General features: G+C 39.1%; 1 protein-coding gene across 1 annotated transcript in view; it reads left to right on the forward strand.

Moving 5' to 3' along the window:
- The first annotated feature begins 3177 nt into the window (after nt 1–3177).
- The window catches only part of LOC122565054 (mesoderm induction early response protein 2-like), a 58076-nt gene continuing 36641 nt past the window's right edge, over nt 3178–24612 (forward strand). The window contains exons 1-5 of the mRNA XM_043720684.1: nt 3178–3288; nt 4831–4965; nt 8937–9060; nt 18385–18473; nt 19440–19512. Coding sequence (XP_043576619.1) covers nt 3178–3288; nt 4831–4965; nt 8937–9060; nt 18385–18473; nt 19440–19512 — 532 coding nt within the window. The remainder of the gene's footprint in view (nt 3289–4830; nt 4966–8936; nt 9061–18384; nt 18474–19439; nt 19513–24612) is intronic.

Here is a 24612-nt window from a genome sequence, read left to right on the forward strand (position 1 = left end):
TAAACCCACTGGAGTATCATATATACCCACTGGGTTCACTACTAAACTTTACAGAACTAAATCTGCCTAAATTGTATCTGGTCTCGCCTACACATGACTCCAGCCTCGCTGCAATGCGGATGATTCTTAATTGCTACCTGAAATGGACTGGCAAACCATTCACCAATATCTCTACAGCAATAAATACTAGCGTTGCCAATCAAGCCCACAGCCCACGAATGAATAAAAAAAATTGGATGGATCTCTTTTAGTGCAAAGAGACAATAATTCAGAGTATACCATAGATGTCTGCTAACAATTAGATTAACGACTGAAGTGCTGAACATCTGGGGAGTTCTTCTATGGACCACCAATTAGCAAAACAAATACATTTGATTTAAGGTTCAACAAATTCTGCAGTTCATTTATTTTTGCTAAATACATCTTGCAGTTACAGCACATAGTCATATACAAGTGATTTGCTTTGCTTGGAGTTGGGTAAGTGGCAGAAAAGCAGAAACAATGGCAAAACATTACAGCAATTTTACATGCTATACGTTGCAGACGTTTCATCCCCTGGCCACGTGATATCCTCAATGCTTGCGAGCCTCCTGTGAAGCGCATCTGTGATTTTTCCTCTGGCATTTGTCGTGGTTTGAATCTGCTGCTTCCGGTAGTATACCAGAACTGCAAAAAGAGGAAGAAGAACACCTATACAATGTATTCGCCAAAAATGGATCCCCGCGCAATTTCATCAACAGATGCCTAATGGAAAGACCACGGAATGAGGACATGCCGCAACCCAAAGGACTAGCCACATTACCATACATCAAGAGCATTTCCGAACTGACAGCCAGACTACTGCGACCACTAGGACTCATAACAGCACACAAACCAACAGCCACTCTCAGACAACAACGAAGGACCCGATACCCAGCATGAGCAAAACCAATGTAGTGTACAAACTCCCACGCAAGGACTGCACAAAACACTACATAGGACAAACAGGAAGACCGCTAACGATCCACATCCATGAACGATCCATATCCACATCCAGCTAGCCACGAAACAACACGACCAGCTATCCTTAGTAGCCACACACGCAGATGACAAGCAACATGAATTCGACTGGGATAACACTACTATTATAGGACAAGCCAAACAGAGAACAGCCAGGGAATTCCTAGAAGCATGGCACTCATCCACAGATTCAATCAATAAGCACATCGAACTGGACCCAATATAACGACCACTGCAACGGACAGTTGGAACTGACAACTGGAAGCGGCAAATTCAAACCACTATAAATGCCGGAGGAAACATCACAGATGCGCTTCACAGGAGGCTCGCAAGCATTGAGGATATCACGTGGCCAGGGGATGAAACGTCTGCAACGTATAGCATGTAAAATTGCTGTAATGTTTTGCCATTGTTTCTGCTTTTCTGCCACTTACCCAACTCCAAGCAAAGCAAATCACTTGTATATGACTATGTGCTGTAACTGCAAGATGTATTTAGCAAAAATAAATGAACTGCAGAATTTGTTGAACCTTAAATCAAATGTATTTGTTTTGCTAATTGGTGGTCCATAGAAGAACTCCCCAGATGTTCAGCACTTCAGTCGTTAATCTAATTGTTAGCAGACATCTATGGTATACTCTGAATTATTGTCTCTTTGCACTAAAAGAGATCCATCCAATTTTTTTTATTCATTCGTGGGCTGTGGGCTTGATTGGCAACGCTAGTATTTATTGCTGTAGAGATATTGGTGAATGGTTTGCCAGTCCATTTCAGGTAGCAATTAAGAATCATCCGCATTGCAGCGAGGCTGGAGTCATGTGTAGGCGAGACCAGATACAATTTAGGCAGATTTAGTTCTGTAAAGTTTAGTAGTGAACCCAGTGGGTATATATGATACTCCAGTGGGTTTATGATCGCCATTACTGAAATCAGCTTTATAATTCTGATTTTTTTTTGTGCCTCTAATACAAATCCAAAGATTTCACGATAGCCTAGTATTCATCATTGAAAAGGTTATCAAACTGGCGACTTAAGATTTTTAAAAACATTTATCTCTTAATTGTGTCTGTCTGTGAGAGAGTCAGGGTCTATGTTCAGAGGAGATTGGACTTAGATAGTAGGTATCAATTGGATTGACTTGCAGTTTGCCTGTGTTCTGCTAAAGTTACATTGTGAATAACAGTTCCAACTAAACTGATCCCACACCCAGATTCCCTGCACCAATATGTTTTCATTGCATTAATTTCATCTTTCACTAACAATGCCACATCACCATATTTTTTTCACACCTAAGATTGAATTCTTTTGCATGTTCAGTTGTAGCATGGTCGTCAGCTGTCACATATCCACAATCAGAATCAGATTATCATGTTTACGATTATTTGCATTGTTAATTCATTTAACTGATCCCTAATGTTCTGTGCACTCAGATATACTACCTTCAGACTTATATTATTGACATTTTTGCACATTTTGTTTGTTGCTAGTTCTTGTTTCCTCTGTCTTCCTGTTTTGCTTTCTACTTTTCTATCTTGGCTTTCCATTGCACTCTTGTCTCCCCAGTTAGGTTCCCCTTCCCCTGCCAGTCTGGTTTAAAATCTCTCCCACAGTACTAGCACATGCACTTGTAGGATATTAGTCCTGGTCCTGTTGGAGTGCAAACTGTCCAACCTTTGCAGGCCCCAGTTGCCAAAACTGGTCTCAAAGCCTCAAGAATGTACATCCTTCACTCTTCCACCATCCCTCCAACTACTGACTGAACTAATCTATTCTCCTGCCCCTGTCCTCACAAGCATGTGAGGGCACTGGATGTAATCTATGACTGCAATCATTTGAGGTCGAGTATTTTAATTTACTTCCTAGCACTCAATATTCTGCCCCCAAATCTTATTTATATCGTTACCGATCTGGATCACGAGCTCTGGTTGTTCTCTCATCCCTTCAGAAGGTCCTGCAATCATGCAATGGCATTCTGACCCTGGTACCAGGAATGCCATCAAACCCTGGTGTCACTTTGTCAGAACATCTGCCTGTACCCCTTATGATATAAGCCCTTCTTAATATTATGCTTCCATGTCTTTTCTTCTCCTGTGCTGCTGGGCTGTTCCTGGTGTCACAGTTTTGGCTCTTGTTGCATTCCACTGAGAAACTACCCCTTTCAACATTGAGAAATCGGAGATGGCACGAAGGGATTTATCGGATATTATCTTTTCCAATGAGAGTCTGGTGTTAGATTCAGGTGACCTTTATCTTGGTACAACTTTATTACAGCTTCAGATTTTCTTCACAGTAAGGCACACAAAAGCTTCAGATTGTCTTAGCTTATGCAGTTTTTAATTCCGAGCACAAGCCTCCACCCTTCTGACAACAATAGGTCAGTGGCACTGGATTATCTCTGTAATTGGCTGTAGGTATAGCATCTTACACAGTTCAAGCTTGCTCATCACTGAAATGATGTCCAGGTTCTCATGATGTTTCCCAGACCTTCCTATCTTTCTTCTTGAGGCTTTTCACTTTGGATACTGTATTCAAGTAACCTCTGCCAGCTGCACTGTGTTAACTGACAATTAATTAGATACTCGAATATAAAAGAATACTGATTTTTTTATCAGTTCCAACAATGTTATGTGGTTACACCTAATGTTAGAATTCTTTACATAACAAGTTGTGTGTTACTTTGTCCATTCAATCCATATTCCAGTGTCTGCTAATTTCTGTATTCATTCCTCCTCATAATAACAGGGACTGTTTTTGCTGTCTGAAACTGGTTTGAATCCTTTCCTCTAATGCTTTTGGTGATTTTATTTTTGTATGTAAGTGGATCAATAGCTACTTCGGAATCTACATCTGTGGTTATCTAAAGGATCTTAACTAATACCTACTCTTAATATTGTAACAGATTGATTAAATAATTCAAGAGAAACAAATAATTAGTGCGAAATATTCTTATCTATATTAGCCATTGCAGCTGCACATTCTCACTCATTTAAGTAACCTTGAGCCTTACAGAGCTGCTGCTGTTCTACTTGCAGAGACTATATCAAGTAAATATTTTTCCATATGCTGTCACTACTGTCAGCCATGTTCTGCTGCATTAGCCATGGGCAGACATTGGCCATTTTGTGCCGTTCAGTCATGGGCACCCCTAATGCAGGATTCCTGCATTGTCTACCTGGTGCTTTTTCTTTGTTTGGCAGTAGTCCACTCCTTTTGTACCTGTGCACTCTTTAGCTGTGGTGTGCCAGTCAACTATGTAGATCTCAGCCTTGCGTATTCTCTACAATTATGTTAGCTGCCGCTCCAGACCCGAAACACCAATTTTCCGTAGTTGCAACTGCAGACAGTTCATGTACATGTGGCCAGTCTGGACACTGCATGTGTCCCTGACTTCCCGAATTGCACAGGAGAAACATTCCACTAGGTCCAGCTGCCTTACCGTGACCTAACCATGAATTACCCATTTTATGTTTATTTTCTCTAGTTTAAAAAATATTCAATATATACTAAGGACCTTACCTTATTCCTTGTACTCAAATACCCTAAAGACCAATTTTTAACTTCTCAATACAAGTTAATTAAGATGGTGACACAACAAAGTGGGATTGAGTTAAAAATTAGTTAACAAAAAAAAAATGAATTAAGCTTGGGCGATTTCAGCAAAATTGTCTCATGGAGACTAGTAATATGATTTCATCTAGTCTTGCCTTTTATAACTTCATTGCTTTGTTGCGACATGTTGTCTTAACAGTTGTAGTATTGCATATTTGTGTTCAAAGGAATTACAAAAAAAAAGCCAAGATTCATGTATGCTAATCTTAATTACATTTACAGGAAAGTGATGTGCCTTTCGAAGAACTTCTAGCACTTTATGGTTATGAAGCATCCGATCCAATCTCCGAGCATGAAAGTGAGGGCAGCTCACCCAGTGAGCTTGCTGATAACTTGCCAGAAATGACTCTGGATAAGGTAATCATTTATACCACTTATGTTGTTTTGAACTTTTAAAAGCATTCAGCTTATTAATGCCAATATCTGCCTACGTTTTTATAAGAAGCAAGTGAATCTTGGTTGGTCCTACTCATAAAGATCAAAGGGAAATGTCAACCTTTATGTGAAATTTATTATGCGACCATGATGGAAATAATGTTTTTTGGACTGCTGAAAAATCTGAATGACTGATCAGAATGTGTCTGTCTTTGTTCTGTGAGTACGCTTAAAATTAAAGTTTCATTATAATCAGAATTCTTGCATATGGGGAGTCATTAACAAATCCCACACTTGATTAATGTGCAATGGTTTTTGCTGGTGAAGTTTAGACTGTCGCCGAAATCCACAGCTTTATTAAAGGAAGCTCTTAGCTTCTCTGCCATTTTCTCTGTCTAACAATTTTACTGTTTTGCCAAAACCTTTGCTATTGTCACCATGATTTCTTCATAGACCTGCAATGAGAATGCAAAATCTTACTTGACGACTTGCAACATTTTCTACTCTTTAAGAAGCACCAGCTGAAATATTTCTTAGAGTCTGCATAAAAGAATGGAATGATGGATAGTCATTTCTTAGAGACCCTATTAAAGGAAATTACAAACCAATTTGAAAATTTAATATACAATTAAACTGGTTAAAAATAGATAAAAAGCAGAGTTGCTGAATGGGGAAACGGTGCAAAGTGAGCATAACAGCAGATACATCAATTTTGATAGTCTAAACTTGAAACTTGATTTTTCTTCTTTTGGGTGCTCTAACAGCAGTTCTTTTTTTAATCAACACCCTGAAACCATAGATGCTTCATGTCTTGTCTTGTAGTCAGTTTGAACCTCTGTCTTTTAATCTAACGACTAACATGCAATAAACCATTTGCTATTTGTTGTGACTGAGCTGACAGTTGCTTTCTTGTAGTTTGACCACAGCAATCTTTTGTCCTATATAATTGAAGGATCAGTATGAAAGATTGTCAATTTATTGTGCAATTGGTATCGAGCTTAGCAAATTCCATGAAATTGAACTAAACAGTGAAAACCTTTCAAATTGTGTACCAGTTACAAAAGGTGCTCCTTTCACATAATCAAGGAAAAATATATGTTAGTTTCTTTTCGTCATTAGTTACAATGACTGATTAAAATACATGATAACTTTTGTATTTGTTCATGGAATGTGAGAATCACTGCTGAGACCATTATTTGTTGTCCGTCCTTAATTACTTTCGATTTATCATTGTGACATGTACCGAGATACAGTGAAAAGTAATTTAGAAGGTTATGTTGAACTGCCTTCTTTAACCACTGCAGTTCATATTGTAAAAGTCCTCCCAGAATGTTGTTACAGAGAGTGCTTGACGGTTTTGATTCAGAGGCGTTGAAAGAATTTCAATGTATTTTCAAGTTAGGGTTTTGTATGACATTGGGACTTTGGACATGCTGGTGTTTCCCATTCACGTGTTGCCCTTGTCTTCGTTATTATTAAATGTTGGTTCTGGAGGTGCGCGTGAAGAAGTCTTAGTGAGTTGCTACAATGCGTCTTTTTGATGATGTGCATTGCAGTGATTGTGTACCAATGGTTGAAAGAATGAAATGTTTTAAGATGGTGGATTGACCATCAAATGCACTGCTTTGTTCTCCTTGATGTTAAATTTTGTATGTGTTGGAGCAGTACTTTAAGACACTCCTGATTTATGCCTTTAAACAAGTGGAAAGGCTTATAGAGTCATAGAGTCATAGAGATGTACAGCATGCAAACAGACCCTTCGGTCTATGCTGACCAGATATCCCAACCCAATCTAGTCCCACCTGCTAGCACCTGGCCCATATCCCTCCAAACCCCTCCTATTCATATACCCATCTTTTAAATGTTGCAATTGTATCAGCCTCCACCACTTCCTCTGGCAGCTCATTCCATACACATACCCACCTCTGCATGAAAAAGTTGCCCCTTAGGTCTCTTTTATATCTTTCCCCTCTCACCCTAAACCTATGCCCTCTAGTTCTGGGCTCCCCCACCCTAGGGAAAAGACTTTGTCTATTTATCCTATCCATGCCCCTATGTTTTAGTAAACCTCTATAAGGTCATCCTTCAGCCTCCGACGCTCCAGAAAAAACAGTCCTAGCTATTCAACCTCTCCTTATAGCTTAAATCCTCCAACCCTGGCAACATCCTTGTAAATCGCTTCTGAACCCTTTCACGTTTGACAACATCTTACCAATAGGAAGAAGACTAGAACTGCACACCGTATTCCAACAGTGGCCTAACCAATGTCCTGTACAGCTGCAACATGACCTCCCAACTCCTGTACTCAATACTCTGACCAATAAAGGAAAGCATACCAAATGCCACCTTCACTATCCTGTCTACCTTCAAGGAGCTATGAACCCGCACTCCAAGGTCTCTTTGTTCAGCAACGCTTCTAAGGACCTTACATTTAAGTGTGTAAGTCCTGCTCAGATTTGCTTTCCCAAAATGCTGCACCTCACAGTTATCTAAATTACATTCCATCTGCTGCTACTGAGCCCATTGGCCCATCTGATCAAGATCCCGTTGTGATCTGAGATAACCTTCTTCGCTGTCCACTACACCTCCAATTTTGGTGTCCTCAGCAAACTTACTAACTATACCTCTTATGCTCACATCCAAATCTTTTATATAAATGATCAAAAGTAGTGGACCCAGCGGTACTCCACTGGTCACAGGCCTCCAGTCTGGAAAAAAAATCCTCCATCACCACCCACTGTCTTCTACCTTTTGAGCCAGTTCTGTATCCAAATGGCGAGTTCTCCCTGTATTCCGTGAGATCTAACCTTGCTAACTAGTCTCCAATGGGGAACCTTGTGGAATGCCTTACTGAAGTCCATATAGATTATGTGCACCGTTCTGCCCTCATCAATCCTCTTTGTTACTTCTTCAAAAAAACTCATTCAAGTTTGTGAGATATGATTTCCCACACACAAAGCAATGTTGACTATCCCTAATCAGTCCTTTGCCTTTCCAAATATATGTACATCCTGTCCCTCAGGATTCCCTCCAACAACTTGCCCACCACCGAGGTCAGGCTCACCGGTCTATAGTTCCCTGGCTTGTCTTTACCGCCCTTCTTAAACAGTGGCACCACGTTTGCCAATCTCCAGTCTCCCGGCACCTCCTCTGTGACTATCGATGATACAAATATCTCAGCAAGAGGCCCAGCAATCACTTCTCTAGCTTCCCACAGAGTTCTAGGGTACACCTGATCAGGTCCTGGGGATTTATTCACCTTTAACCATTTCAAGACATCCAGCACTTCCTCCTCTGTAATATGGACATTTTTTTTAAGATGTCACCATCTATTTCCCTACAGTCTATATCTTCCATGTCCTTTTCTACAGTAAATACTGATGCAAAATACTTGTTTAGTATCTCCCCCATTTTCTGCAGCTTCACACAAAGGCCGCCTTGCTGATCTTTGAGGAGCCCTATTCTCTCCCTAGTTACCCTTTTATGTCCTTAATGTATTTGTAAAGTCCCTTTGGATTCTCCTTAACTCAGCTTTGGCAAAGCTATCTCATGTCCCTTTTTTGCCCTCCCTGATTTCTCTTTTAAGAATACTCCTACTGCCTTTTTACTCTTCTAAGGATTCACTCGATCTATCCTGTCTTTTTCTTCCTTTTTCTTAACCAAAACCTCAAATTCTTTAGTCATTTGCTTGGGGAGTCACGAGATATGTCATTTAACACAGAATATGCTGTCTTTGATATGTTCTTTTAATTGCAGTATTTGAGAGTCAGGAATTTGATGATAGTAATGCCATTGAGTGTCAAGTAAAGTGGTTGGACTTTTATTAGAGATGCCCATTTCCTGCTCCGAATGTTGCTTACATGTTATCAACCAAAGTTGTCTAGGTCCTGCTGCAAATCTGCAGAAATATGAATAAATAAGCATATGTGATGAACCCTGCCTTTTATTGACAGGAGCAAATAGCTAAAGATCTTCTTTCTGGAGAAGAAGAGGAAGAGACCCAGTCTTCAGCAGATGATTTAACTCCGTCTGTCACTTCCCATGAGGCATCTGATCTTTTTCCCCACCCTCTGAGATGTAAGTTCAAAAACATGATGGTTTACAAGGTTCTTATGTATATGGAAAGCTAAATAAGCCATTTTCAAGCATTTATATAGAATAACCGTATACACATTCCTTTGTTGCATCTATTATTTCTAAATTATACCATGGTTTTTGCACCTACTTTTGTTATGATTCCAGCTAACTGTAATACTGAAGCTGACTGTGTTTCTAAAGTGAAACCCTGATTTGATCGACTTCAAATCCTACTTTTGCAATTTAGTCATCATGCTGGTCAGCCATTCAGCATACTCACAAGAGGGTATCAATGTATTTTTAACATAAGAGCATAAAAGTCTATTGGACACACAGAGGAGAAAAAAAATATAAACTAGTTCACACTTGTTTAATGATATTATATCACTCAGGACTACTTTTCAACCCCAACTTGTTTGAACAGTGCTAAAGTAACAGAATCATTCCTGACATAGACCTGTTTGCTCTGTCAGAAACCCGAACACTGCCTAACCTCTGGATGGTTCTCTTTATTGATAACAAACTTGTTTCTTTCTCTGTCACCATGTGGCACAAGAAACCTCATTGATAGGCAATAGCCCAATTGTTTTTCTTCGACTGTGGGTTTTTCTAAAGCATTTAACTACTGATTTTCAGGATTCCAGGAGAAAATGAGGACTGTGTTCAGGATTCTTAAAAGCTTCATCTTAAATGCATGTAAACAAATTACCAGACAGCCTGGTGGCTCTCTGAGAACTCAAAAATTAAACAAAGTCCTTCTCTTAACCCATGCAATATAGCTTAATGCCCACACTTAAAGTTTTATATGACTTTGTTGACATTAGATTCCAATTTTCTACAAAATAATAATTTATCATGAACTATCACCACATTTTCTGCCTGGAAATCCATTCTATATGTTCAGCAGTTTGCTTAAAAGGATATTCCAAATCAGTTTTAGCATTGTACTGGTTTGAACTTGTTTTAATCATAACTTTCGCTTTACTGTTATCTTCCTCTTGAGAATGAATAAAGTATGATCTAATACAGTTTGCACAGGAAGGTGAAAAAAGATAGAACAATTCATTGTTCAAATATTTTATGAAAATCTCCTTGAAATCTGCTTTATTCAATGTTGATTATATTTCACATATGATGTTTGGCTGTTACAACACAAGAACCACCAGGATGACATTTCAGATAGGGAAGACCAATGATTCATAATCACTCACCCATTCCAATTTTTCTTCCTTTCTAATGAAATGTTTCATTAAATCCTTTTCATATCTCAGGAGTGAAATCCCATTTTAAAAATTTCCGTCCAACAACCTATACAAGTATTTAGTTCCAAATGTTGATTTTCCATTTGTTAAAGAAAATATAGTTTGAATTTATGCAGCTTGGTTCTAAAATCTATGAAAAGGTAGACAACCAGGGCAATTTTTAACTTTTAAGTCCCTTAATTCAGAACAAAATGTTAAATTTCAACTACCATAGCGTTCAGAGGAAGAGAAATTACAGTTTGTAATTTCATAATTCAGCTCAGTAAGTTTTAGTATTATAGCCTTTTATTAGACTAACTGTGAGAGCATTCGTTATCTGCTCTGAAGTAAGAGCCCAAGCATGGCCAATGTATTCCAAAAGTGATCTTAAACCATTTACAATTTCAATAATCATTTTCAACTCTTGCTGTATTATGAATTTAAGAGAATTAACTTTAATGTTAGTCCAGTGATGTGATTGTTCTATGGTTGCAACACCACTAAATCTGAATTTCTAATAGGTACAATAATCTCAGTACAGGAACTGGTAAAATGTGTGATTGGGTAACTCTCGGTAACCAGCTTCTCTCTTAATTTGGTGGGATCTAGTTCTGCTACTCCTTCCAAATACTTAACATTGAATTATTTTCAGCCCTTTCTGACTTGCATCCATGAGGTTGTACAGTCTTGTCACTTTTTATTTTTAAAACTAAAGATGAAAATCAAACAGGGACTTGACAAGGTCAGCAAAGTGTGGAACAGTTACATGAATAAAACTGGTCAACTATTTGTATATGATTGATCTTGTGATCGTGAAGAGTGTTTGTAGGAAACAGACAAACTCTGAGGAGAGAAAAATAGAAAATTAGAGGAAAAATAAGTGACTGGAGTGGGAAAGAAAAATTGCTAGAATATATGTGACCCTGTAAGTTATGGGTTTTCAAATGATTTCAAATTTTTAGAGACATAATGTTATGAGGGTGTAAGGGGTACTATATATTTAAGAGAGTTGAAGGACTTAGCAAACACACAGAGTGCTGGAGAATTTACAATGTAACATTTGGCGCAGCAGCTAGCAGTACATGGGTTGCTATGAGACAAAAAACAAATTCAAATTTGGCCAGTTTAAATTATGCCCCAAGATACTAAACTCCAGTCAAGTTTGAATTTGATATTTTAACAATGTTAAAGCGAATGAAACGATACGATGTTTTGGGTTATAAGACCAGGGAAAATTGAACAGTTGGAGTACAAGTGCCAAAGGACCAACAGATATAGGCTACAGTAAGAACTGTCAGAGGGTATGTGTCTGGAGAAGGAGTTTGCACAGAGAAAAAGATTGACACCGACCTGGAGAGCACATTTACAGAGGCAGATACCAAGAGAAGATTCGACAGTTGGCTGGTTTTGAAATTTGAATTTTTCTGTTAATCTTAATCAGGGATCTTATCAGACCAGCATTGTAGGGGGACGGTAAAAGATAGGTTTAGCTGATTGAGTTGTAAATAGTTGTTAATTATTCTCTATTAGACTTAAAAATTAACAACTTTTGTTTTACTCTTAGATAGTGACTTTTGGGTTAATTCTTTGCCTCTCAAATTTTAAAAGATTACAGCACGGGTTAAATCATTCCTGTGTTGCAGGTTTAAATTAGCAGGTGCGTTTACCCTGTGTCGTAACAATTTTAAAAAATTACATTCAACAGCCCCCACTTTGTATATAGATCAGCTTGGTCTATCTGGCCATAAACCTCGTTTATTTCTTTCTTCAGAAATGCATGTAAGCAGGTTACTTGACGTCTGTATGTTACTTTTGTTTCCCCTCTGTTGTCGGCTAAATTAGTTCTTTTGAGCTCCACTTCAAAATGAATTTGAAGTCCTGAGGTTATATTAATTTGAGTTATCTCATTTGCAGGTAATTAACATTTTAGGACTCTTAATTAAATAAATTTTCACCTCCTGTATCTGGCGGAGTTCCATTAAAGAAATGTGACTGACTGGGAACATCATAATTGTATTTATTCATGAATTCTTTATACCCCAGTCTTTTACATTGTTGAAATTGCAGATGTTTTCTTGGAAAAGTGACCTAGCAAGATGCTTCTTTCAGGAAACATCAATTCAGAAGGGTCAGTGATATTTGAGCTAGAAACCAGAAACTATGATTGTTGTATTTAAAACAAAATTGCCCAGTAAAAATCGCTGCTTTCCCACACGCTTGGCCAAAGCAATGCTATTTTCATAAAATACGCTTCATATGCAGGACAAGTGCATGTTAGGTGGGCTTCAGATTGTTGCACCGTCCTGTGGAACCATCGAGGGCCGAAGGCCCTGTACTGCGCTGTAATGTTCTATGTTACTTAACGTGTATATTTACATGACAAACTTGTACCACTGTTCAGAGCAAAGATTTGCAGTATTTCTCTTCTCAAAATTTCAAAGCTTTGAATTCTGACATGAACCTGTGAGAAGCATCACATCTTTGTGCAACTTTGAAGTTTTTGTCTCTATGTGGTGAGGAGTTCTTGCCAACTTAATTTGCATGATGGTAAGGAACTTTGAAAAAGAAAATTCATGTCTGATTTCCACTCCAAACAGTTAGATTGTGCTAGTTATCTACCATTTTGTTCCTATTGAAGCTGTTTCACACTGGTTTGGGATTGTTTTTGTATGCTGCTTTGGAGTGGTTCTTAACAGTCAAGCTGATCACAACAAGGCCTCTCTGCATACATAGTCCCTGTTTTGTGGTGCTGAATTCTGGTGTTCTTGCCTAACCTTAGCAGATGGCCAATAAGGAATAAAATACATCCAATAATTAAACACATCTATACTCTACTTTTGAGACTGTAGAGGAAAGATTAAGTATAAATCCACAGTTGGTATGCGATCCTTTTAGTTATTCATGAACAATGCAATTAATCACATACATTTGGAAGACTAAAACTGTTGGCTCTTTCAGTTAGAAACATATGTGTCAATAGTTATTGCTTTAAAAAAAAACTTGCATTTATATAGCACTTTGTTTAATCTTAGCATGCCCTAGTCACAGTCAACGAAGTACTTAAGAAATGCAGTTGTTGTCATAAATACACATTAAAATCCAGTTTGTACTATGTCCTTTGTAGGATGATAGTTTACCAGGTAATTTGTTTAATGCTGTTTGTGAAGAGCTAAATGTTACCTAGATTCATTGGTTAGCCTAACAAAGAAGAAATAAAGGGAGTTTTGAGGAGAAAACCCTAAAAACTATTGTTACACAAATAGAAGCTTTTCCTCAGCTTCTGTAATACTGACATGCCATTTTATCCTTGTCATCACACACCCACCCCATATTGTCACCAGGAGCTGTACAACTGGATAGGGATGCAGGCTGTGGGACAACAACCAAGACTCGAGCAGTCTTGGTTCTAGAATTTAAGCCACCAACTACTCAGATAATGCAGATAGACAGAAACTATTATATGTGAAGCCTCTCATTTTATTCTGCCAATCTTTACCAGAGGAATTGTGACCTGTTGGTGATGCTGTTGTGGCGCTTTGAAGTTGAGATTAGCTATCTCTGCAGATACAAAGCCAACATTCTTTTTGGTGGAGGAATGCGAATGGTCGGTGAGGAGCTGGGCATTGTGATAAGTGGTCATAGAAGAAGAAAGAATAGGTGACCACTTATCCGTACCTACAAAGTTGTTCAAAGGAATGTTCCTCTAATTAATCTGGATTATGTTCAAGCCCAGATTCTGTAAGTCAAATACGCAGTTGATGGTGGCAATTGCATGCTAATGAGTATGATTGTCCACTTAGGAAATTCTCTGTCACTGGTCATTCCTGAAGAAGGGCCTGTGCCCGAAATGTCGAATCTCCTGTTCCCTGGATGCTGCCTGACCTGCTGTGCTGTTCCAGCAATAAAGTTTCAACATTGGTTCTGTGGATCCTTGTGTGGTTGTTGGGACTACTCCTAGAGCTGCAACTCTGATCACACATTTGCCAAACTGTCTCTGGGAGGTAGAAGTGGTGCATGGCCTATGACCTTGAGATCATTGGCACTCCTTTCCCCGGTTCCTTTTCCGAACTTTTTCTTCCTGAAGAATGTTCCCAAAGAATTGTCTCCCTTCAAACAGGAGCTTCCTCTGAACGAGGATCTCCGATGAGTTGACATCTATGTTACATTTCTTGATGGAAATCTTCAGGGAGACCTTGAAATACTTGCTTTGTTCTCTCGTTTGAGTGCCTTCATTCCTTGAGTTGGACAAAGATGATTTGCTTTGGTAGTCAGAACTCAGGCATCTTGAGCATGTGCCTGGCCCAATGGAGTTGAGTTCGGGTGATTATGGCCTTGATTCTGGTGCTGTTAGCTGCTTCAAAGTTGCTGATGTTAGTACATCTGTCCTCCCAGCTGATGTAGAGAATCAGTTTCAAACAGTGTTGATGATACTCCTGAGGCGGTGTGTATATATAGTCCAAGTTTCAGAGCCTTATAGAAGAAGCTTGATAGCCTTATACACAAGGATCTTGGTATCCGCGCAGATGTCACGGTCATCGAAGTCATTCTTCCTTAGGTGTCTGAAGGCTTTGCTTCCCAATTGGATGTGATGTTGAATCTTCACATCGTTGTCACCCTTAATGAGTGGTAACGTCCCAGGTAAGATGATCTTAACGGAGGGATTGACTAGAACTTGACCTGGGATCAGTTGATAAAGAATTTGAATCTTCTTGAGGTTGAGGGTGAGACCAGCTCTTCTGAGAGAGTTTAGGTGACATTGTCATCAATATGCTAAAGCTTCACAAGTGAGGCCAGTGTCATTTTCTTCAGGAATTTCAACTGATTGAGGGTGAAATGTTTTCAGTCCATCCTGTGGATAATGTCCACACCACTGGAAGCTTGTTCTTTACAAGATAAAGAATAGTGGCAATCAAGATGGTTGAAAGGGTGGGAATGATGACACATGCCTCCTTGACAACTATCCTGACCTGAAGTGTGTTCTCATATTACTGTCAGTGAGGACTATCACCAGCATTTTGCCATGGAGGACATTGATGAATTTTATCGGACAGCCAGCCTTTGGGGTCTTTCATAGAACTTCCTGATGGATAGAGTCAAAAGCCTTCGTCAAATCAATGAAGGCCAGGTGGAGTGGTTGGTGTTGTTCGTGACATTTCTTTTGGAGTTACCAAACTGAAAATCATGTTCCATGGTTTTGTCAGAAGCCCACACTGGCTATCAGGAAGGATTTCCTCAGAGACTGGGAAAAGATACCTCACAAGGCTTTGAGTAATGATCTTACCAGTGATGGAGAGTAGGAAAATCCTTCAGTAGACCCCATGGGCCAGATTGTCTCCTTTCCTGAAGGCGATGGTGATGGTAGCATCTCTGAGATTGACAGAAATTTCTTTTTGTCCCAGATTTTCAGGAACAGTTCATGGATCTACTCCAAGTCTGAAAATCTTAACTGGAATCCCAACTTACTCTGTGGATGTTCTATTTTTCATGTGTCTTAATGGTGTCTTCAACTTCTACCACACTAGCTGGGAGTTCAAAATCATCTTTGGTGGGGAGTTGGGATATTTCAAGAAACATGTCCTTGTGTATGATTGTTTTGCGGTTTAGGAGAACTTTGAAGTGTTCTTTCCATTGATGTTTTCTCTATCTCTTAAAATGGTTCCATTCTTGCTCTGCACCGGTTTGAGGCCAAGAGTGTTGGTCCATGATAGAACTGAAGAAACTATGAGGCCGTTGAGCTTGTCAGTAAGGAGTTGCAGCTCCTTCGCTTTCTCAGTCCATCATTGGTTCTTGATTTCTGTAGTTCTTTGTAACTCCAACTTTGCTTGAAGTTTTTGAGAGGATTTGTAGCTAAAATTCTAGATAAGGTTGTTGACTTGCTCACTGAGCTGGAAGGTAACATCATCAGTGCGTCTCCGGTGAAGTGTTGGTGTTCTGACCCGTTTGTTATTTATTTGTCCTGGTTTGCTGAGGTAGGTGGGGTATCATTTCGACTGGGACAACACATGCATCCTTGGACAAGCCAAACAAAGACACACACACGAGAATTACTAGAAGCATGGCATTCTAACTGGAACGCTATCAACAAACACGTCGAGTTAGACCCCATCTACTACCCCCTGAGAAAAGGAAGTGACTTCACCACAGGAAATGATATTACTAACCCAAAGAAACCCAAACATATAAATAGAAAGCAGGAATTTTCAGCATTGTTTCGCATGAGACCCATTGAAGCTGTTATCTAGTAAGGTAACGAAACGTCTGGAAATGAACCTCCAAGCTCAGCAAGCAAACCTACATTATCGAGGACACCAGAATAGATGGGGACAAGATTATGATTTCCTTCGACGTGACTGCATTGCTTACCTCCATAGACATCTCACTCGCCAAGGAAACATTAGCCTCGCTACTAAACAGACCAGTGATGCAGACACCCTACAACACCAACACCATCAGCAAGGACAGCACCCTCAAAACTACTGGATCTGTGCCTCACAACCCACTCATCTTTAACAGCCAGATATACAGACAAATCAACGGAACACCTGTGGGATCGCCAATATCGGGATTAATAGCGGAAGCTGTAATACAAAGACTAGAACGGACTGCCCTTCCCACTATCGAGCCTAAAGTTTGGATCAGCTATGTGGATGATTTGCCATTACCAAATGTGCTCAACTGGAAGAAACCCATCAACTCCTGGACAACATCCACACCGGTTTAAAATACACCAAGGAAAAAGAGAACAACAACAGACTTTCCTTCCTGGATGTAATGGTCAAACGAAAGGCCAACAGTGAGCTCCAGACCAGCATATACAGGAAGGCCACCCGTACAGTTCAAGTATTCAACGACAACAGCAACCACCCCAACACACACAAATGGAGCAGTGAGCTGTAACACACTGCAGCACCCCGGAGCGTCGATTCTCTGGCTCCTGGGATGCTGCCTAACCTGCTGTGCTTTCCCAGCAACACACACTCAACTCTGTGACATCAAGGGTTGGAACGTAGACATTCATGACTATTGCCTGCTGGTTTTTGGCATGTTGTAGGCAGAGTCATGAGGCTATCATTGATGCCAACAGGGACCTCCAAGACTCAGTTGACAAAGTTGTTCTTTGATAGCACATCCAATTCTGTGTCCTGATTTTTCCTCTCCGAGAAGGTGTAACCACCTCCTCCTCCTACTACTATTATTACTACTATTACTTGTGTTAATGGGTTCAAAATTATAATGTCCTCTGATGAAGAAGTTTGTCCTAAGTTTCCTACTGGATTTATTGGTAACTACCAATCTTATATTTGTGGCCTCCAGCCCTGTTCCAACTTGCAAATGGAAACATTTTTCTGACGTCTACTTTTCAAACCCAAAATTTTGAAGACCTCCATCAGGTCACACATCAGTCTTCTGATTTCCAGAAAAGAGATTATTTTCCCTGATGTACATTATCTCTGTTCTAGCATAATTATAGCAAATCTGGTTTTTTACCTTCTCCAGTGCCTCAAAACTTGCTGCTGTACTGTAGATGTCAAACTATTAACAGGACTCCAACTGATGAAGTTGCAATGTCCACTGACCAACTGGTTGGCATGTGGAAGGGAAACAGAGTAGCATCTTGTAGACTTTACAAATGTCAGTTCATTCATTTGAGAATTAACTGCTGAAGGCCCACAAGCTTGCAAAACTGCTCCTGAAACTTCTAGCCACATTGTGTTTGTGTGTCTTTTGTCTGAAATCATATCTTAAATCAACTCAAAAATTTTCATCTTGGATCAGTGTTTCAGTTTTTCAAAAAATATATCTTGATCATTGATGGGTTCAGATTCTATTTAGAATATGCTGAGAATTAGCATTGTTGAGACATTTAATTTGGTGACTTGAAAAAATGATAAGCTACTTTTTGTGAAAATGAGCTCCAAAATACTGTTCATTTTATTGATACAAATGCATAATTTTTTTCTTAATGTTGCACTTTTTGGTCAGAATAATTAACACAATAATTACATGACAATTACTGAAATGCAATAAAAATATGATTTCTTTGATTAATTGTAATTAAATTATAAACTTATTTTGTTTCCAGCTAATTCTATTGAGGATGATAAGGAACTGTCATTATCAGATGAGGATTCTGAAGAAGATGATTCCATTTTATCTAATGACTGTAAAAAGGTACAGTTTATATTTTCATTCCTTCACTATTGAAAACTAGTTATTGCGTAGGTCCAGGTAAGTTACTATCAGCTGGGGACATCTGTCACAACATAACTTTTGAGCGTTGAATTATGCTTTCTCTTCAAAACAACTTTAGCCATTTTTCTTTTTAGTTTTATTAGTTAATTTTTGTTTTGTTCCCACTCTTGCTGTCTGTTAACACTGCCAATCTCTAGTTCTAGCACTGAGTCACTGTTATATAGTGTGGAGTGGAAACTATCTAATCTTTAGAACCGGGCTGTGCCAGAAGGTGCATCACAATTGATGTGAGTGATTCTGAGCTGAGATGATTAGCTAACTTACCTATTCTTCATTGCTGTCTAATAATATCTACTGAAAAAAAGCACAGATTATTGAATGATGAAATTATTGATGCTGATTGTGATGTCTTCTCTGGAATATTCATCTGATAGCTTATCAAAACTGATCCAGCTCACATGTATAATGGTTAATTGAAATATTGAAGGGTTCTCTTTGCTTACTACTGAACTGTACCGGATAGCGAATCAACAAGGACATTTTGACGGTGGAAGATGAGTCTGAGATATGTTTTATTACCTAAAATAGCTTGTTCAATTTATTGTTTAATGTTTGGGAAAGCAGTGACTATAATGTACACTGGTTATTTAACAGTTAAGTTTTACAGTTAATTTTGAATCCTATAATCAACTGCTGTTTCTCAAAAAAAAAATTTCACCCTGTTGTCAAATCACTCCATGGTCTTGCTGTTGCACCTCTCACCCTTGAGTGGTTTCAACATATCACTGTATATATTGTTGTGCCAAAGTAGAAGCTTATCCCTTGGTGAAGACTGAATGATATAATCAGCTTTGGTCAAAAGTTGTTGCAATTTGGTTGAGACTTGAGAATATATTTCACACCTTAAAGAAGAAAGTACTAAAAGTATATTTTGGTTTATTTCAGGAGATTATGGTTGGGCCTCAGTATCAAGCCCCTATTCCACCATTTATTGGCCGATATAGACAAAATGAGAAAGGTAAGAATAGGAGAAAGAATATAATTTCTTCTTCATTGGTGTTTCCTTTTTCTTAGTCCTCTGGACTTAATGATTGATTCTTCTTTCATATACAGCACTGTTTGAAATATATGCATTTGCATGACCCATAACATAGTTAAAATTTTATCAATTACCATAAAGTTTTAACAAATATATAAATACTTGTATACATTTCTAAACTGTATGCTTCATTTTGTACAATACAACATTCTAGGATAGTAATGAATACCTTTGTACAGTTTGATATTTTAATGTTAATAAGTAATGTGCAGTTTATTGAAAGGCATTTACTTTAGATTAGATTACAGTGTGGAAACAGGCCCTTCGGCCCAACAAGTCCACACCGTAATGAATACCTTTGTACAGTTTGATATTTTAATGTTAATAAGTAATGTGCAGTTTATTGAAAGGCATTTACTCCTGTACTATTGTAGCAGGGCCAAAAGGCTTCAATACTTGGCACTTGCCTTTCTGATATGAATTCAAGCATTAATCAAAATTTATTTTGATTCAATGTAGAGATACTGACCGCTCCTTTTACCATTATCAACTTCCCTAACTGGTAGTTCATGCTAAGTTCAGTAATGCAGAAACTTGACATTTATCTATGTGAAGAGCTGTGTTTTCTTTCCCATGACAGTGCTGTTGCCAACAATGGACTTTGAAAGTGGCAACCATCTTGTCACGGCCTTGTCCCATAGTCTCTAGCCATCTGTAGATGATACTTACCTAGCTGATTGAATTCATATTCCAGTCCTTCACAAATTGTTACAAAGTTCAACTTCCTGCTCTAAGTCCTGTGCTTTTTTTGCAATTTGATTCTTCCCACTCTCCCCTTGTGCCTTATACCTTGCTATTGATATCAAAAGTCTCCTACCTTTTTCTCCAGATGTCTCCACACTCTGCTCATTCTACCTCAATCATCTCCATTACATTTACTGTCATTGCTGGTAATCTGACACAGTTCTGCAGTTGTTCTCTATCTCAAATTGAAACCTAAGTACAGAATTTTGGTCCAAAGCAGTAAAATAAAGAAAACAAAGTTTACAGTCCTTCTTTGTAAAAAGTAGAAAAACAAAGAAACTCAATTAATACTTCAACACCACAGTCCATAAATGCCTAGCCATGCTGGGCTCGCACTCATTGTCTCATTTTTAATTTTCTAATTTTTAGAACTGGGCTGCCGGAAGGTGCATCACAATTGATTTGATTAACTCTGAGCAAAGGTGATCAGTCAGCTTACCTGTTCTTGATGTGGAGGTGCCAGTGTTGGACTGAGGTGGACAAGGTCAGAGGTCACATGACACCAGGTTATAGTGCAACAGGTTTATTTGAAATCACAAACCTTCAGAGCGGTGTCCCTTCATCAGGTGACTTGGTGAAGGAGCAGTGCCCTGAAAGCTTAGGATTTCAAATAAACCTTTTAGACCATAACCTGGCGTTGTGTGGCTTCTGACCTTCTCTATACTTGATTGCTGTCTAGTTATTGTCTACTTGAAAAAAGCACAGCACAGATTATTGAAAGAAGAGATTATTCGCATTGATTGTGATGCATCCTCTGGGTACTCACTTGATAACCTGTCAAAACTGACTGATCAGGTTCACATGTATAATCCTATATTCTCACTTTCAAAAGTCTTTCAAAGTATTGTTCAGCCAATCTTTTGATCACTTCATTTAGTTCAATATACTTGTTCTTCCTTTTCATTCCATATTTTTTCTGCTTCACACTGTAGAGTATTCTGAAAGCCTTTTTCAGTGTGTAAGACTTTTTCCATAAGCATACTTTTGTGAATGACTAAATTTGACTGTTTAGAATTGCTACACCGTCTAGTTTAATGGGTAAATTATTACTTTTCTGCTGAGAATATCTGGTATAGATGTGTGAGTAAAAATAAAACAAAAAAATGATTCAGTATCCAATGATGTATGTCAGTTTTGTGGATCTAGTGCTTTACAAGTTAGTTCAGGTGACCATTCATATAGTTGAATGAGCTAGAGGTTTAACCTCGACCATTATTTTAAAATGGAATGCAATTTATTTACATCTGTACCTTTTTATAAACTGAAATACTGCTCAGTTGAGCTAGTAATAAGATCAAAGAAGCCAAAGCACACATGTTAATCCATTGAGCATACATTTTTTTAATAACCATTAAGTTTAATTTGCCTGAGTTTAATTATTGTAATACCAATAAATGCCAGTTAGTGGTGGCGATAAGCTTATGGATCCCACTATTGTCATTATTTGATATCATGCATTGGTGTTGATTCTAGCTATTATACTCATCTTATTTTGTGTATACCTATCTGGCTACAGCACTGCAAAAAAACACTTACGTAAATTACATTAATGAACATTAGTGCATTATTCAAAATAAGTTGGCATTTGTGGCTGCTTATAACCACTTGCAACACAATAACAACTTCTATTAATGTAACAGTTTTGATCTAATCAGCTGTCTCAAGCCACTTCACAGGGCCATTCTAAAACAAAGTGTGATACTGTGGCACATAAGTTGTTTGAGCAGATGACTTATCTTGGTCAAAGCATGTCTTAAAGGAAATAAAAACGTAAGCTAAGGTGGCAGAAAGTTGTATGGACAAAATTCCAGAGATTAAGGTATGGCCATCAGTAGTAGAGCAATTAAAATCAGGGATGCTGAAGAATCTAGAATTAGAGGAATACAGATACCTCTGGGTTTTATTTGGAGGGTGGATTTAGGTTTCAAATGATTGAGAGCTGTGGAAAAAAATGAAACATCCAGATTTCATCGCAAACTTGAAAATGACTTCTCTGAACATCATGATTTTGTGCTGGATTAAATTAGTCTGTTCTGAGAGACTTGGCTTCTCTCTCCATCCTGTTGCTCTTTTCTTATAATTAAAGACACTTTGACTATCTCGCTCTTTCCCTATGGCAGCTGTGACTGAGACACTTCGGTCCCCTGCTAAATGTGTGACTAGCCACAGTTTATACTGTTTTTAAAGTTTCAGCTTAATTCTGTTCCTGGTCAGAAACTCACTGTCGTCAAAGTACAATACTTCCCAGAGCACCTTTTGATATTTTACCCCCAAATAGCCTTCTGTCTTCATTCGCAACATTTCTCTCCAAACGTGAACAACAGTCATTGGTGCTTCATATTCACTCCATCCTACATAAACTTTGTACCACTAAGGGACCCCTATCTCTCAGTCAGAGCTCCCTCCTATTATTTTTCTTGAATTTAATTTAATTTATTGTCACATGTACCGAGGCACAGTGAAAAGCTTTGTCTTGCGAGCAATACAGGCAGATCACATAGTTAAATAGCGTAGACAGTTAAATAATGGGTAAACAGCAAAAACAAAAACGCTAGTACGGGTGAATGTTAACAGTTTGTCAGTCCATTCAGTATTCTAACAACAGTAGGGTAGAAACTGTTTTGAAACTGTCTGGTGCGTGTGTTCAGGCTTCTGTACCTTCTCCCCAATGGTAGAGGTTGTAGAAAAATATTGCCAGGCTGGGATGGGTCTTTGAGAATGCTGGAGGCCTTTACTTGACAGTGGGCCTGGTAGATGGATTCTACAGATGGGAGGTTGGCCTTTGTGATTGTCTGGGCTGAGTTCACCACTCTCTGTAATTGTCTCCGATCTTGAATGGTACAGTTGCCATACATCCAGACAGAATGCTCTCGATAGTATACCTATAAAAGTTGGCAAGGGTATTCTCCATCATGCTAAATTTTCTCAGCTGCCTGAGGAAGAAGAGACATTGTTGGGCCTTTGTAACCAGTGCATCCACATGAAGAGTCCAAGAAAGCTTGTTGTGGATGACCACTCCCAGGAACTTGACGCTCTCCACTCTTTCCACCTCTGTGCTGTTAATGTGTAGGGGGGGGCATGAGTAACATCCCGCAGAAAGTCAATGATGAGTTCCTTGGTTTTGCTGGCATTGAGAGCTAGGTTGTTCTCAGTGTACGATTCTTCCAGGTCTTTCATCTCCTCTCTGTAGTCTGTTTCATTACCATCTGAGATTCGAATAGGGAGAGAGTGCAGTTGAACACGTGGCTGCAAGGATGGTGTAGGAGGGAGGGCTTCAGGTATTTGGACAATTGGACTGCATTCTGGGGAAGGTAGGACCTGTACAAGCAGGACGGGTTGCACCTGAACCAGAAGGGCACCAATATCCTGGGGGGTAGGTTTGCTAGCTATCTTCGGGGGGGTTTAAACTAATTTGGCAGGGGGATGGGATCCGGACTTGTAGTCCAGCAAGTAGGCTAGCTGTTTGTCAGCATGTCCAAGAATGTAGGGAGGCTGTGAAGAAGGTAGCACAGACAGGGAATACTTGCGGACACAGAGATGGGCTCAAGTGCGTATACTTCAACGGAAGAAGTATCAGAAATAAGGTCGGTGAACTTAAGGCGTGGATAGGTACCTGGGACTACGATGTTGTGGCCATCACGGAAACGTGGATAGAAGAGGGACAAGAATGGTTGTTGGAGGTTCCTGGTTACAGATGTTCCAGTAAGATTAGGGAGGGTGGTAAAAAAGGAGGAGGATGGCGTTGCTAATTAGAAATGGTATAACAGCTGCAGAAAGGCAGTTCGAGGGGGATCTGCCTTTAGAGGTAGTATGGGCTGAAGTCAGAAATAGGAAAGGTGCAGTCACCTTGTTGGGTGTTTACTATAGGCCCCCCAATAGCAGCAGAGATGCGGAGAAACAGATTGGGAAACAGACTTTGGAAAGGTGCAGAAGCCACAGGATAGTAGTCATGAGCGATTTCAACTTCCCAAATATTGATTGGAAGCTCTTTAGATCAAGTAGATTGGACGGGGCGGTGTTTGTGCAGTGTGTCCAGGAAGATTTATAACTCCGTATGTAGATTGTCCGACCAGAGGGGAGGCCATATTGAATTTGGTACTCGGTAATGAACCGGGACAAGTGATGGCTTGTTAGTGGGTGAACATTTTGGTGATGGTGACCACAATTCTGTGACTTTCACCTTGGTTATGCAGAGAGATAGGTGCGTGCAACAGGGTAGGTCTTACAATTGGGGGAAGGGTAATTACGATGCTGTAAGACAGGATCTAAGGAGCA

The sequence above is a fragment of the Chiloscyllium plagiosum genome, chromosome 31 (assembly GCF_004010195.1).
Source record: "Chiloscyllium plagiosum isolate BGI_BamShark_2017 chromosome 31, ASM401019v2, whole genome shotgun sequence".
In the NCBI taxonomy this organism is placed as follows: Eukaryota; Metazoa; Chordata; class Chondrichthyes; order Orectolobiformes; family Hemiscylliidae; genus Chiloscyllium; species Chiloscyllium plagiosum.